This window comes from Homarus americanus, unplaced genomic scaffold, assembly GCF_018991925.1.
Source record: "Homarus americanus isolate GMGI-L3 unplaced genomic scaffold, GMGI_Hamer_2.0 scaffold40248, whole genome shotgun sequence".
Taxonomy (NCBI): Eukaryota; Metazoa; Arthropoda; class Malacostraca; order Decapoda; family Nephropidae; genus Homarus; species Homarus americanus.
In genome coordinates this window covers 1,821,096-1,837,472 of record NW_024712526.1, presented here as the reverse complement: position 1 = coordinate 1,837,472, position 16,377 = coordinate 1,821,096, and the positions used below count along the sequence as shown (strand labels likewise).

The window sequence follows — 16,377 nt, the reverse complement described above, 5'->3', positions numbered from 1 at the left end:
TGATATACAGTGGGGTATGCTATAACGAACGGATCCTACTACGAATATTCCTATAACGAACGGTTTTACCTATAAAATTGAGAATGCTATAACGAACGAAACTCCTACAACGAACATAATTTAATTTTTTTTTCTTTCTAATTTATTGTTTTATTATTACAAATATTAATGATATTCTTTATTTTAGGGGTTTAGATGCATATTTATGCACTTTTTACAATTTTTACAATTTTATATTATATTTTTCAGTGTTAAGTGGTTGTATTTGGGGGCCTGGAACGGATTAATCCTATAACAAACGAATGCTATAACGAACAAGGTTCTAGAACCAATTAGATTCGTTATAGCATACCCCACTGTAATTCAAAATTTCAAATGGTAAAGAAGAGACTATCGTCCAAAATTATAGTGCTATACTGTGCCTGCTACAATAAATTCATAATAATGCTTATAAAATGGAAATAAATTCTTTTAATAATTTAAGAAAATTAGTGGGATCAGTGGAATCACTGCAATGAATATGCCTGAGTTCATATATTTGTTCTTAGGAACAGAATAGCTTCAGTCGGAGTCGGAGTCGGAGTCTGGACAATTTTACCGACTCTGACTCCACAAGCCAAAATTTCCTCCGACTCCTCGACTCCGACTCCACAGCCCTGCCAGTAAGGTCATCCTTATGCAATCTCTTATGGTCACTGCATGAAATGTCAGGACCCTTCTGGATACTGGCACAAATGTACATCCTGAAAGAAGAACTGCCCTTGTGGCAAAAGAGCTGGCAAGGTATAACATCGTCATATCAGCCTGCTGCGGAGAGAAACCGCATTTATGGAGTTGGCTTTGCCATCCGCCAACATATCCTACACAGGCTAATTGAAATGCCTATTGGGATCAACGAGTGCCTCATGAAGCTTCGAGTCCCAGTGAATCACTCACAACATGCCTTCTTCATCAGTGCATACGCCCCAACACTGGATGCAGAGGATGACATCAAGGAGGCTTTTTATGCCGACCTCGACAGAGTGCTAACCTCTATCCCCGGAGAAGACAAGGTTGTGCTTCTTGGCGACTTCAATGCCAGAGTTAGCAGAGATGCTAACATTTGGCAGGGAACCATAGGGAGAAATGGACTAGGCAAGTGTAATCCCAATGGCCTACTCCTTCTCAGCAAGTGTGCTGCTCACAACCTCACTCTCACCAATACCTTGTTTAGGCAGGCCGACAAGTTCAAGGGATTGTGGCAACACCCACGATCCAAACATTGACACCTCATTGACTACATCATTGTCAGAGAAAGAGATCACCGAGATGTCCTCATCACCCGTGCCATGCGTGACTCAGACCACTGTGACACTGATCATCGACTTGTCAGAGCCCAGCTCTCACTTCACGTTGCCCCAAAACTGCGAAGGCAGCAAGGCTCTAGAAGAGGTTTTAATACTAGGCGTCTAGAGGATCCAACGGTAGCACATGCTTTTAGAGAGCAGCTTGAATATGGGCTTATAAACAACCCAACGGCAAACAAATTGAATCTCAGTGCCGAATGGGATACTCTTAATACTGTTATGACAAAGACCTGCAGAGAGACCATTGGCCAGTTCAAAAGAATAAACCAGGACTGGTTTGATGAAAATGACCTGGCAATCAAAGTACACATCGATGATAAACGTGCTGCTTTTACCGACTGGCAGAACAACCCTCAGTCTCGGACCAAAGCTGATACCTTCCACAAGAAGAAAGCGCAAGTCCAGCGGAAACTTCACAATCCAAAGAACGAATGGCTTAAAAATAAAGCATGTGAAGCACAAAAACTTGAAGATCAGCACAAGATGAGCGAATTTTTCATTTTCACTAAAACATTTTATGGGCCAGTCACTTGTGGCACAGCCCTCCTCCGCTCATCTGATGGTAAGCACATACTTAAAGACGAAGAAGGCCTCCTTCAGCACTGGAAAGAGCACTACCATTCATTGTCCAACCGAAACACCAATGTGGATGTCCTGACTACCCAGCAGGTCCCTCAGCATCCCGAGCTGACCCACCTCAGCTATCCTCCATCCCTGGATGAGGTAGCTACTGCCATCAAACAGATGAAAAATAACAAAGCCTCAGGGCCTGATGGAATCCCAGCCGAGGTGTATAAAGCAGGAGGACCTCTGCTTACCAGCCGTCTCCACTCTCTCCTGGAGAATAGTATATGGAAAAAGGAGGAAATCCTCCAAGCTCTTAAAGATGCTTCCATTGTCAATATTTATAAGAACAAGGGAGACCTGTCAATTTGTGGCAACTACCGCGGATCTAGCTGCTCTCCGTAGCTGGCAAGATTATAGCCCGAGTCCTCCTAAACAGACTTCTTCCTGAGGCGGAAAACTTCCTTCCAGAATCTCAATGTGGTTTTAGACCATCACGTGGCACCACTGACATGATCTTTGCTGCCCGCCAGATACAGGAAAAGTGCAGAGAACAGCGTCATGACCTGTACATAGCTTTCATCGACCTAACCAAGGCCTTTGACTTGGTCAACAGGGAAGCCTTCTGGTGGACCCTCAGCCGTTTTGGCTGCCCACCAAAATTCATCGCCATTGTGAGGTAACTCCACGGTGGCATGAACGGCAGTGTCCTGCACAACGGCACCCAGTCTGGGTTCTTCCCCAACCAAACAGGGGTTAAATAAGGGTGTGTACTGGAACCAACTCTCTTTTCCATCTTCTTGGCTGCCTTCCTTACTCGTGCCAGTGCCAATTTAGCCAGCGGGGTGAACATCGAGTACCGGGTGAAGGGGGGTCTTTTCAACATAAGACGACTCCTGGCAAGAACAAAGGTGTCGGCAGCTTCCATTACTGAACTTCAGTATGCAGACGACCTCACCCTTGTTGATCACACTGAACACGACCTGCAGGAGATCCTAATAATAATAATAATAATAATAATAATAATAATAATTAACGGTTTATTGAAAGAGCTTGGCAGCCAGAAGGCTGAAAATATACAGTTACATAATTGGGGAATGGGTTTCGAATTACAAATAATATACAAGTAACATAAGTGATATAAATAAGATATATAATAACTAGATGGGGAAAAGCTCAAACTACAGGGCATTTCAACATAGTGACAGTGCAAGAAGTAGTATTTACCGGGAGTGAATACACTGTAAATACTACTTCTTGCACTGTCACCTATGCAGACGAGTATGCACACTTCGGCCTTGAGGTGAATGTACGAAAGACTCAGATTCTCATTCAACCTGCCCCTGGTTCAGAGACACCTCCACCATCCATCCAGCTTAACAGTACTACACTCTCTAATGTTGCCCACTTTCGGTATCTTGGCTCCCACCTGTCCACCACCGCAAACATTGATGAAGAAATTCAGCATCGGATCAGATGTGCATCTCACGCCTTGGGCGGACTCCGAAATTGTGTCTTCAGCTGTAGGGAGCTGAAATTATCCAGAAAGTTGCACGTATATCGGGCAGTGGTCCTACCCACCCTACTATATGGCAGTGAGACATGGATCACATACAGGAGGCACCTCAAGGCACTTGAAAACTTTAACGTAGTCTACGTTCCATTCTTCGAATTTGCTGGGAAGACAAGAGAACAAATGCCAGTATTCTTGCTGACACCAACTGTAGGAGCATTGTGGCTACCATTATCCATGAATGACTACGCTGGACTGGCCATGTTACCCGCATGGACGACAGTAGACTGCCAAAGCAGCTACTTCACAGTCACCTAACGAATAGTAAACGTAACGCTGGCGGGCAATTGAAAAGGTATAAGGATAGTCTTAAGACAAACCTGAAAAGGTGCCAAATCGACCCCCTCACCTGGGAGATGATTACTCCTCACTGTAACACTTGGAGGAGCACCACACAAGAAGGTGTCAATACTTTCGAGTTAGCCCGACTGCAAACCGAGACAGATAAGCGCCATCGTCCCTCCCACAGTAGATTGAGCCCTCCACATGTACAATGAATGTGGACGATGCTGCCGGTCCAGTATCGCCTCACGAAATTTCAGTTAATGAATTACCTCCCATAAGCATCTTCAATTCGGTTAACGAACAAAACTTTGATTAACGAAATCCTTACGACAAACACATTTTGTTGTGAGCATCAGCTGATCAGCTGATGGGCTAGTCTGCCAATTCAGTAATCTGTTCTATGTTTACATTCGTTTCCAGTGGAGTAAATATCAAGAAAATTGTGCTCTTTAATATTTGTGCATTTTTAATATTAAAATTGTTGGTCATTCTAAAATTTAGTCATCCAAGCTTTGTCTACATACAGTTTTTCAACTATTATTTTTGGCTCGATATGTGTAACTTTATTCATTTATTGAAACTCATTTACATGCACACACTGTCCTAAGGGCAAAGCTGTACTGTACATGTAATCAAAATAATGTACAAAATGATTACAAAATTTTAGTCTCGTGCAAACTATCGCATGTTTACAGTCAAATTAATCACTATCTTATAAGAATTCCAGCAATGGAAATTATATTCTCCCCGGTCATTTCTATGACATTTTATAAACAAAAAACAAAAACTCAATCTAAAGGACATAAATAAACAGATAAATACTTTACCAAACCTTCAGCCCCAACTGTCAAACATGTCACTGTCCCCCCCCGCTCCCTCCCAGCCAGGGTTTGGTGGTTATACAGTAGGCTTTAAGATTTTATCTTATATAATATCACAGACTAAAGTTAGGAGAATATAATTTGCATTGCTGGAATCCTTGCAAGACAGGGAATAATTTGAACATAAACGTCATATATTTTGCACAAGAGATAAAAATTTTAGTACATTAGTTTAGTACATTTTAGTAATGTAAAGTTTTTCAACTGTATTTTTGGGTAGATTTACATAGATTTCTTCATTTATTTTCATCCATTTACATGCACACACCATACTAAAAGAAACATAATAGAAATAAATGACCTTAGTGCAAAGCTGTAGTGTACATGTGCTAATTTGATTATGGTACTGAAATTGTTATGTCTAGTGCAAATTATAGCCTGTTTATATTTAAAATAATCACCATCTTACAAGAATCCCAGCAATGCAAATTATATTCACCCAGGCCATTTCACTGGCTATTTATAAGATAGAAGCTTAGTCACTTAAGAATTGATAAATAAACACGCGTTAGACCTTGGGCGCCAACTGTCCAACGTACCACCTCACCTCCCGCTCCCCTCCCCCCCACGCTCCCTCCCTCCCACCCTCTCCCCCATCTGCCCAGCATTGCTGGAATCCTTGTAAAACAGTGAATAATTTTAATATAAACATTGTGTATTTTGCACAAGAGATAAAAATTAATCACCTCTATCACATTACAGTAGTAATTTAAGAGTAAGAGTGTATATGTACGTATATAGTATTCTACATACACGTAAGTATAAATAAAAAGTTTATGTGATGATCGGACAACATCCATTTTGGTTAACGTCACGTTTCCAAGAACGTATCTAGGACGTTAACCGGCACATGACTGTATATAGACTGGGTCGACTCCCAAACTCCACTTCTTCCGACACAATACGTACGTTGTAGGAAAAATAGCATCTTAATTTTATGATGGTATGCACAAACAATTAATATTTAAGAGAAATATAAATAATATTGGGTTTTTTAACACTTATGTAAGTAGAAAAGATGGCTGGGCACATGGGGATGGGGGGTTGGTTCCGAGGCAATTGTATCAATTGTATCACTATCCACCACAGAGGCTTGCAGGGCCTCTTTGTCAAACCCCTCAAACTCCATATCCTCACTATCACTGACTTGGGCCGGCTGTGGTGGTTGGCGGGTGAAGAACTCGGTAATGTTTTGATGACTGGGCGACCTTGGGCGCACCCTGCCTGCGCCGCTTCCTGCGTAAATGATGAAATTTACCGCGTAATTAAAGCATTTCATTCTGGCAAGGCACCGAGTAAATGACCAAATGCGTAAACAAAAACTGCGTAAATCCAAACTACAGTAGGCTCTCACCAATAACGTCTAATAGGTGTCTGAAAAACACCGTTATTAGCGAAAACGTTATTTGTGTGACATTAAAATTCATGTAAAAAGGGTTTATTGGTGCCGCCGCCCCAAGAATTTCACCCATTTTTTCCCCTTAGAAGCCCTCCTAACACTTTTTGTTAGCTGAAATAAAAAGAATTGCTATTCAATCATCAAAAAAAAGAGTTTGAGTATTATAACACTTAGCTGGGGGGAGTTTTTGAGGTGCTTGGTGCGATGGTTGTTCCGTATCTGAGGGCCGCTAACACTTGCACTGTCTTTCATTCTACAAGCTAACCATTTCACAAGAAAATGCTCTGTTATCACTAACAACCTGTTTCTATCACCTTTATCATTCATAGCTCGCCTCGCATTTCCATCACTACCGAAATATTTTTAGCCAGCGCAATACTCTTCTTGGTCTCCTCTAAGTTCCTCTTAAAATTTCACACTGTAGACTCAGGACAGTTCAATTTCCTCACTTTAAAAGTTTCCAGGCATTCAGGTGGCAAATCACTCACTCCACCACCTCCCCTAACCCCCACAGACAAAAATGCGGAAGCCATTATTGATCACTGACCCTAACAACCACTGGTTATAGAGGCGAAAATCTCACACATGGGCGCAGCGCTGTATTCCACGGAGCGTGAGTGAGAGTGAGGCAGAGCGGACAACTACGTCATCAACATGGCGGCAAACAAACGCGCTCGGATGCTTCCCGCGAAATCTCCGTTATTCAAGAGAATCCAGATGTTATTATCGAAAATGGGTATCTATTGTAACTTACCGTTATTGGCGAGAGCCTACTGTATACTGTATATATATATATATTGTACGGGACGTGTGTAAACTTACCCGCTACCCACCTTCCTCCCAGTGGAGAGGTCTGGATGAAAAAATTGCCTATTATTTGGCTTGTCATGTAATTTAGATGGCAAATTATATAGTGTTTAACAATTTATATTATCAATGATAAAACATATATCTTAAGAAGCTGATCCTACAAGAATATGATAATGTGTGCAAGTAAACAAAATCATTGGTGAAAAGGGAAGTTGCCAGTGTGCTTCCAACTCACTGTGTCTCATACAAAAGACTTAAACTTTAGAAGTTGTGTGTGTGTGATGTTGGGGTATTAATTAATGAATAATAACTCTGGCCTAAGGTTAAAAATACTTAGAAAGCATTTGAGGAGGATGTAGGATAGGTGATTAGTGGGTCTCATGTTTTGACCTAACTTGACCTGACCTGTTGTTATGTCACCCATTTTTTATAAGCTCTTCTTTCGTTTGCGGTGGAGATGGTGTGTGGATTAGTGGACCCCATGTTACTGACCTGACCTGATGCTATGTAAGGTCACCCATTGTATATAAGCCTCTCTCAGTCCCTGTAAATTCAGTTGCCTCTGAAGATGTCTTGAATAAAGACAAAAGCTAAGGTGGTCCAGTGTAGTTAGTCGAGTGAGAGGTAGCAGTGAGCAACACACGCGGTGGCGGCAGGACACAGACTAAGCAGATGTAAACAAACCTGACGCGCCAAGCAATGCGTGGAGCGTTTGGTGTGGAATTTAGTGGAATCGCACTCGATTTAGTGAAATAGTCCGGTGAATCGTGTGAACATAATGGAAAGCACGATTTAGTGAAAATTTCAATTTAATGAGCAGGGGTTGACTCAAATTAGTTCATGAAACTGAGAAAAAACTGTACAGTATTATAACTTGTGAGCATTGAAGTTAATTGGATAATTTCATTCTAGTCAAGGGTTTATTTACTTGAATTATGTATACAGACGTAGACCATTATACAATGGGGTTAGGGACATCGAAAAGCCACTGTACAGAAGGCTGATCAATCGTATATCGATCTGTAATAACTTATAGGGAAAAACAGGTTTCGTTTCTGAGACCCTGAAGAGCCTAAACAAGTTTTACATAATAATCACAGCCTTAAGAAATTCAGGTGAGTAAAAAATAGTTTCACTTACTTGTTCTATATTTTTTACAACAATGGCTGGTCGAAGAAGGGTAGAGAAATGTGTGTTAAGGCGCGGCAGCAAAGTTAGTAATAGTTGTAAGGATCGCCAGGCCAGCGCTAAATTTCGAATTGTAATAGTTTTGAGCCCAAGGGCAACTGCACCAGCTTCAATCAAAAGTCTGGAATGAAACAAAGAAGATAAATTATGATGATGGAGGATTGATCCTGGAATCCCATATTATAGCTGAGTACAAAACTAAGCAACTCATGTAATCATCATCAATGTTTTATGGCCAATTCTCACCAATGCCTCGTTAAGAATTATGTACACCATATTTAGGAAGAACTGGGTTACTTGCCTGCACGTGTCTGAATTGAATCTCCTCAGCAGGTCTGTCAGTCGTGTTAGCAGCTGCTGTGCCGCTAATCTTAACGTGGAGGCACACTCGGAGTAATCCACAATTAATCGCACTACCACTACACAAACTCCCACCACTACATATTCCTCTCCACCAACTACCACACCACCACCACCACCACCAGTACTATAACTGCCAATGACATCATTATTACTACTATTGCCACCACTGTTAGAGTTGTGTTCAGTGGTGCCATTACTGACAGTGGTAATAATGGTAGTGGCAGCAGTGACAATGGTAGTATTGGATGTAGAAGTACTGAGTGTACTCCTAGTGCTGCTGGTATTGGTCTCAGTGTCAGCTCTGTCACCTTGGATGGCAGGTGGAGTTACTAAAGTATCTGTGAAATAAGAGAAAGAACATCATCAAAAATCAATGATCTAATAATGCTGTTTACTCACATTGATTTGTGTTGTCTTGGCTAGTATAGAAATAAAGCAACAGACGCTTGCTAGCAATTAAAAATGGGATTACTGTACAGTCGGCCCTTAACATACGCGGGGGTTAGGTAATAGAGATACCCGTGAATGTTAAAAATCCGTATACTTTTGCACCCCCCCCCCCAAGAAACCCCTGGCCCCCCATGTCCTTATTTACAGTATATATCTGTGTGTAGTTCGAGTTTTTAAGACCAAATTATTTGGCAAAAATTTGGGGGTTGACCTCTAAATGGGTAACAGTTTCGTTAGGTTGAAAAATATTTACCAGTAACTACCAGTAAACAATGGAAACGACGCACCAATGCACCACCAGCTGTGAGCGTTGGTACAGTTGCCAGGGCAGATCTCTTGCGTCATCATAGCAAGCCCAAAGTAGCCAAATGCATGGTATGGAATGCAAAGGACGATGTAAAACATAAAGTATTCATTTTTTAAAGTTTATTTATAGATACTGTACATAAATTTTTCTTCATTACATTTGAAACATCAATCTTTGTTAATTAAATTTGAAACAAAAGAAAACTACGATGCCGTAATTCTAAATACCGGGTATTTTCATTAAAATATTACATCACAAGTATATTTTACCTTCACTGTGACTGAATGAATATATTCTCAGAAATAAATATGGAAATGTAATATTTTGGCTGAAACGACCTACGTATTACAGTGGAAAGTGGGATAAAATCATGACGAAAACAATGACTTTCGCTTTCTTTCGTTGTTCAAAAGATTTTACCGTGGAACAAACCTGTACTGTCCATGTACTAAATAATTACTGTACTTAAATTGTTATGTCTATTGCAAATATAGATTGTTTATACAGGTATTCAAATAAATCACTATCTTACAAGAATCCCAGCAATGTAAGTTATATTCACCCAGGTCGTTTGGGTGGCAAATTATGAGAAGAGCTTAGTCACTCTTAAGTAATGATAAATAAACACACAGGCAGGCCTTCAGCGCCAACTGTCAAATCTTATCTCAAGTAAATAATAAACACCACACTCTGTGAGTCTGTCACCTCACCTTCCCCCCCCTCCCATGCTCCCTGGCTACCTCCCTCCTTGTGTTCCCAGACAAAAGATTGGTGATAACTTTATTCTTTAAGGTGTTTATTTTATATAATATCTCAGACTAAAGTTAGGAGATTATAATTTGCATTGCTGGAATCCTTGCAAGATAGCCAATAATTTGAATATAAACGTCATATATTTTGCTCAAGAGATAAAAATTGTTATACATTAGTGTACAGTACTGGTTTTTAGTTAAAAAACTGTTGTATTACAATAATATTCCCTCCAAATTGACTTGAATAAATACTTGAATGGAAATATACAATATTTTTGTTGAAACTAACCGCGTTTCAGTGTAAAGTGTCGTAATAATAAATGGTAAACAATTTGCCTTCGGCACTCTGTGTTTCAGGCACGGCGAGCCTCAGTTTATAGGACGTAGAGTGTTTCTACTGAAGGTTTTGTTGTTCCAATACCCTCAAAAATTTGGGTCGACCTATAAACAAGGAATATCATAAATTAATGATTTTTTGGTAAAAAAATCAGGGTCGACCTACAATGCTGATGTCAACACAAGCGCGGTTACAGCGAGACTGACTGAGTGAGGGAGCACGGGGTGGTGTGACGCGCGTGTGTGTGTGTGTGTGTGGGGTGCCGCGCGAGATTTGAATGTACAGTAGTAAGTCCAAAAATCCGGACTGCTTGGGGATTGGGTCTGTCCGGATTTTCCGGATTCTCAGGCAGTACTTTTAAAATTCAAATTTAAGGAGGAATAAAGCAGAGATGAACAGAAACATTTTGATAGTTTATTCATTAGCAAATATAGCATGCTTCATTTATCAAAACGAGCAGTTTTAAAGAAAAAGCTGTAAATTCTAGAATTTTATTCTTTTGCCTTTTTTATATCATAAATTGTAGACTTTCCAATGTCGTATGTTTCCATTAGAACAGTATTGCTCACACCACGTTCTAGTTTCTTAATTATTTCAAGTTTGTCATTCAATTTCAACGTGTTCTTCTTTCTCTTCACACAACGAAGTTTATCTACTTTAGGGGCCATTATTATGGGCTTGTACAGTAGTACTCTGTAAGTGGAAACAGTAGGACTCAAACTTACATACATTGTCACAGTTTGATTGCTCGTTTTAAAGTGGCGACCGTGTGGTCGCTTGCTGTTGCTGTGTAGCAGTGGTGCTCACGCATGCAAACATACACAAAAAAGCCCGCTATATTAAAAAAAAAAAAAAAAAAAATAGAGTTTTCGAAAAGTCCGGATTCTCGGGTGGTCCGGATTTCTGGCATCTGGATTTTTGGACTTTTACTGTACTTCAACTACTTCAATGTACAGAATATTCCTCCAGCGGGGCAATCCGCGTATTTGCAAATCTGTGTATGCTAAGCCCGCGTATGTGAAGGGCCGACTGTACAATATTTATAAATATGAAGGATTTCTTCAACTAATATACCTACAGGAGAAAGTATAAAACAAGACAAAAGTAGAGAAAATGTAGAAAAATAAGACAGATCCTGAAATCACCTTCCCGTGAAACCTCCATATAACAGACGTGTCTCTCTCCATAGAATCCTTTTGATGTGCTCTTCACTTTTAACGGACCCGCTATATAACGGACTTGCATCTCTATATAGGTAGTTCATTGGAATTTTTACCAAATACAGTATGTCTAAATTTGTAACTTATGCTTTGTAACAACAATATACAGTAGGATCTCAAGAACAGCGATTTTCATTACAGGTTTCACGAGTCAATGGAGAGTGGGCAGCACGCATTGTCGACGTCCTTTGTTATCCACAGTGTTTTTGGTTTAGGGCAGTTAGTTTGAATGAGCGAGAGAGCAGTACAGTGACCTTGGATTACGTAACCCATTGTGCTTACGTTTTGCGAGATTCTTGTGTAACTATTAACGATTCTTGTGTATTAATGGTTCTTGTGTATTAACAATGCGTGAGGTGTGTAATGTTAATGTTGTGAGTGGTTCTGGTGGTAATGATGGCCATAGAGAAGGTCAACAAGGAAAGCCCCAAGCCAAACATGACTACTGTAAGGGGGTCAAGAAGAGGAAATACACCTTTGAAATGAAGAGAGAGATGCTTGAGAAGATCAAGAGTGGTCCTCGTATCTGTGAAACGATGCGAAGGTTCAACTGCCCCAAATCAACCATACATTCCCTTAAGAAGAAGAAGGAAGCCTTAGCTGTTTCTGTGAACGCATTCTCAAGATTTTATAGTAACAGGACGTTCTCCGATAATTCACAACGAAACCTACTGCTTGTTATCACAAAACATTGCCTTCATAAGTGGATGGAAAGAAGAAACCATTAGTAGGGCGACCTGTCTGGGCCACAGATAAGGCATCAAGCACATGTTTATTATGGTGCAGTTTCACAGAAGAAATGTGTTAACTCTCCACCACCATTCAATGCTTCTGTTGGTTGGTTGGCTGCTTTTATGAAGTGTTATGAAGTCAAGTTTGCCCACTACCATGGGGAGAGTGCATCGGCTGATATAGTAGCAGAAGAAAAATATCTACCTATCTATCAAGCTCTTGTGAAAGACGGTGGTTATTGCCGAGACCAGATCTTCAATTGTGACGAAACTGACATTTTCTGTAAGTGCTCACATAAGACCTCTTTCATTGCCAAGGATGAAAAACAGACAAGGAGTGTAAAGACTTCAAAGGACAGGATTACAGTTTTATTCACAGCTAATGCAAGTGGAGGTTTCTTAATGAAACCCCTGGTTGTTAACTGTGCTGCCTGTCCTAGAGCCTACCATCATGCCAATACTGTATGTGGCAGCTCAATGTTTATTGGACGTCTAATAAGATAGCTTGGGTTATGTCTTTATGCACCAATTGGTTTGGCAAGCACTTTGTTCCTGAAGCCCAACAGTACTGCCGGAGGAAGAACATTGACTTCAAAGTGATCCTGGTGATAGATAATGCTCCTGGACACTCTAAGTTTAAATTCACTATGGTAATAATATTTTTAAATAAATTGGGCCAAAAAGTGGAAAAAAATAAGGGTTAAATATGCTGAAAAGTCACGTGACTGCGAAAAGCTCTGTGATTGGTTGTGACGTCACTGGTTGGGGCGAGCTTCCCAGCGGCTCAGTAAATGAATATTATTATATAATTAATTATGCTTTACTGTGCAACACAGTAAAACTTTTTTGAATATATAAATAATACTAAGCACACAAACTAGTTCAATGGATTATAGCTGCCCAGTGCCCCTACAACAATATTGGTATTACTTTGGTTTTGGTCATCTGGGGAACCTCAAGATTCTAACTATGGTATAAACGCCTTGAGAATAAGGACGTTCAGATGACGGGCAAGTCAAAGGGAATGATTGAAACCCGCCTGTTGACGCATTCAATATTTATTGATGTGGTCAAAACCTGCAGACAACAAGGCGTTCATTAGTATTACATGGTGATCTATCTGATACATAATTGGTTAGTCTCACACAATTTGTCTTAATTGTAATTGATTATTGAGCATAGTGACATGATACAAAGTGCATAACTCTATTAATCTTAGCTACACTTCATTCTGCATTGTCTTATTACTCCAAGTTAGGCAGAAACGAGTAGACGTATATAGTCAACAATATTTCAGTACCGAGGGGTATGTCTTCACTTACGCTGTACTTACAAGTGCAGGTCAATGCAGATCAGTATGGTGTTCCAAGAGACAACAGTACTGTGTAAATTGTCTCAGAACTAATTCTTGGACAGGATTGTGTGGTGTTTATCAGTGAGAGCAGAAGGCTGCTCCTTACAGCATCAATCGAGGGCTGGTCCTCACAGCATCACTCGAGTGAGCGATCTCCTGGAGTTCAGGTGGCCATGGCACCCTTATAAACCATTCATTTAGCAGAATCAGGACCTCTTCTCTGTAAACACCGCCCACCCCCCAATCTTTGTTCGGGTAGGGCAGCAAACGCTAGCATTCACACGCCAATACTCACTCGCCAGTACTGACGCCAGCGGTAAACACCGCCCCCCGGCCGCATCTCACGAGGCAACAGGCCGCGTGGGGTGGGGGGTGCTGAGAGATCCAATGTTTGTTCGATGAAGGCAGCGTTCTTCAAAAACTAACACCAGCATTTATAAGCCAGCGGCGATAACATATGGGATTAAGTACTTTAACCCCTATGCCCCGGGTGACGTTTCAGAACGCGCGCCTTTTCCCGCTGTTGTTTGAATGCCCAACCCGGGTTAACATATACCAGCATGACTATTTTTCTCTCCTGGAACACGGAGGAGAGTGTGAGTAGGCCCAGTGCGGTCAGTAACCATTCACCCGTGGTCATGGAGAGTAACCCCTCAACTTCTCGTGCCCACCCGCATCTTCCACTGGATGATAGCGAAATAAGGACAGAACTTTTTTATATGAGTGCTGTAGTGGTCGATTCTGGTGAAAGTGGTGATGAAGGCAGTAATTATCAGCCTGGTGACCAAGAGGATAGCATCGAGTTAGACGATGTTGTGTCAACCAGCGAGGAAGAGGAGGACGCGGGCAGTGAGGCCCAGCCAGAAGGCATACCTCCGCCACGCGCTCGCGGCCTAAACAAGGGACAATGGATGCCTTTGTTTGGTCTGATGGCAGTAATTTCCAGCCTGATATCCCTGATTTCAGAAGATCATCAAGTGGAATTACTCTTGAATTTCCTTGTACAAAGGAATCACGTGAGAGATTATTTTTGTGCATTCTTTGATGGTGCAATTATGGACTTACTGTGTACTGAGACAAACAAATTTCATCAGTACACGTGTGAGGCTGACCCCGGCTCTGGCCCCTCGCCACACATGCGTCGATGGAGTGATGTCGGTGTTGCCGAACTGTATGTGTTTTTTCCATTACTGATGCTGATGGCACATGTGAAAAAATATATACTTCTGGAGTACAGTGAACCCTCGCTTTACGTGGTCAATTGAACCCACGGAGGCCCGCGTAAAGTGGGAAACGCATAAATTGAACAACAGAACATATGGGATTAATTGAAATAGAGACCGGCTGACCCCCAAACTCCACTTTTCCCGACACAATACGTACGTTTTGTAAAAATAACATCTTAACTTTATGATGGTATGCACACACACATAATAAAGGTAAAAGAAAAATCAAGGCTTAACACATATGTCATGGTAGGTTAGGTTAGAAAAAAACAATGTTAGGTTTAACACTTACTTTAGTAGAAGAGATGGGTCGGCGTACGGGAATGGAGGCTGATTCCGAGGCAGAGGGCAGGCTACTGGCCCTCAGGTGAGTCACCATCACTGTCATCCGCACTTATCAGGGCCTCCCTGACAAGTCCCTCAAAGTCACCATCACTGTCTCTGTCACTATCACTGGTTTGGGCTGGCTGTGGTGCGGGCGAAGAACTCGGTAATGCTTTGTTCGCGGCTAGTGTTGATGTTGTCGTGATACACCTTGATGTAGGGCTCCATAGCCTGCAACAGCTGGGTAGTGAAGACTTCATACCGGTTATCGTCAGGGTCGTCGGAAAGGAGGAGCTTCAGTTTCTCAACACACTCGATGGCATCCCTTACATTACCATGCGATAACTTGTGTTCTTCTCGGGATGATGCACCGCCTGTCTCTTCACTGACGTCATCATCTTCTAACATCTCGTCGGCAGTCACATAAGGATCCCTTATCACCTCCATAATGTTGTAGTTGGTGGTCTCGGAGAAGCCTCTAGCTGTAACACTTTGCGCAGCTTCTCTGGTAAGGTCCACTGCTACTTCAACAGTCTGAACCTCACCAGTCACATATTGACTCTGCCTTCCACCTGGGATACCTTGCAACACATGTCTACATGCGTGACGAACCGTTGCTACAGACAGCTGATCCCATGCCTCCACCAAGAAGTCCACAGCTTTCTTGATGTTAAATTTTCTCCAAAAGTGTTTCACAGGTACTTCTTGCTCTGCCAACTGTTGTTCCTCGTCCTCTTCGCTCTTGCTATCGGTGTCATCCAGGTTACGCAAATCATCCTTGGTGTTGGTATAGTCGTTCAGGAGCTTAAACTTCTTTGCAGAGAATGCAGCTTTCACATAACAGATCAATTCTTGGTCCATGGGCTGGATTAATGATATAGTGTTGGGAGGAAGGAAGACCAATTTACGTTGGGGTGACGATCCAACAGTAGGGGCGAGTGTCCTGGTGCGTTGTCAAGCAGCAACAAAATCTTGAATGGAACATTCTGTTGCTCACAGAATTTCTTCACGTTGGGAACGAAACAGTCATCAAACCAGGAGAGGGACAGAGTAGAAAACATCCATGCCTTGCGTGCGGTCAGCCAGTGGACATTCAGCTTGGTCATGTCCATGCTCTTGTAGGCGTGCGGCTTGCGTGCTGTGTGGATCACCGATAACTTGAGCTTACAGGTACCGGAGGCATTGGTGGTAAACAGGACGGTGATGCACTCCTTCTGCAACTTCCGGCCCCGACACTTGCTGGCATTCTTCACAACGAAGGTCTTGG

The 16,377-nt window shown here is 41.7% G+C and overlaps 1 protein-coding gene across 1 annotated transcript in view; it reads right to left on the bottom strand.

The window, feature by feature from the left end:
* LOC121860768 (vacuolar protein sorting-associated protein 54-like) overlaps positions 1–16,377 on the bottom strand; it is a 110,255-nt gene that overhangs the window by 16,596 nt on the left and 77,282 nt on the right. The window contains exons 16-17 of the mRNA XM_042358133.1: positions 8,348–8,747; positions 7,999–8,167 (exon numbers count right to left, since the gene is read on the bottom strand). Coding sequence (XP_042214067.1) covers positions 7,999–8,167; positions 8,348–8,747 — 569 coding nt within the window. The remainder of the gene's footprint in view (positions 1–7,998; positions 8,168–8,347; positions 8,748–16,377) is intronic.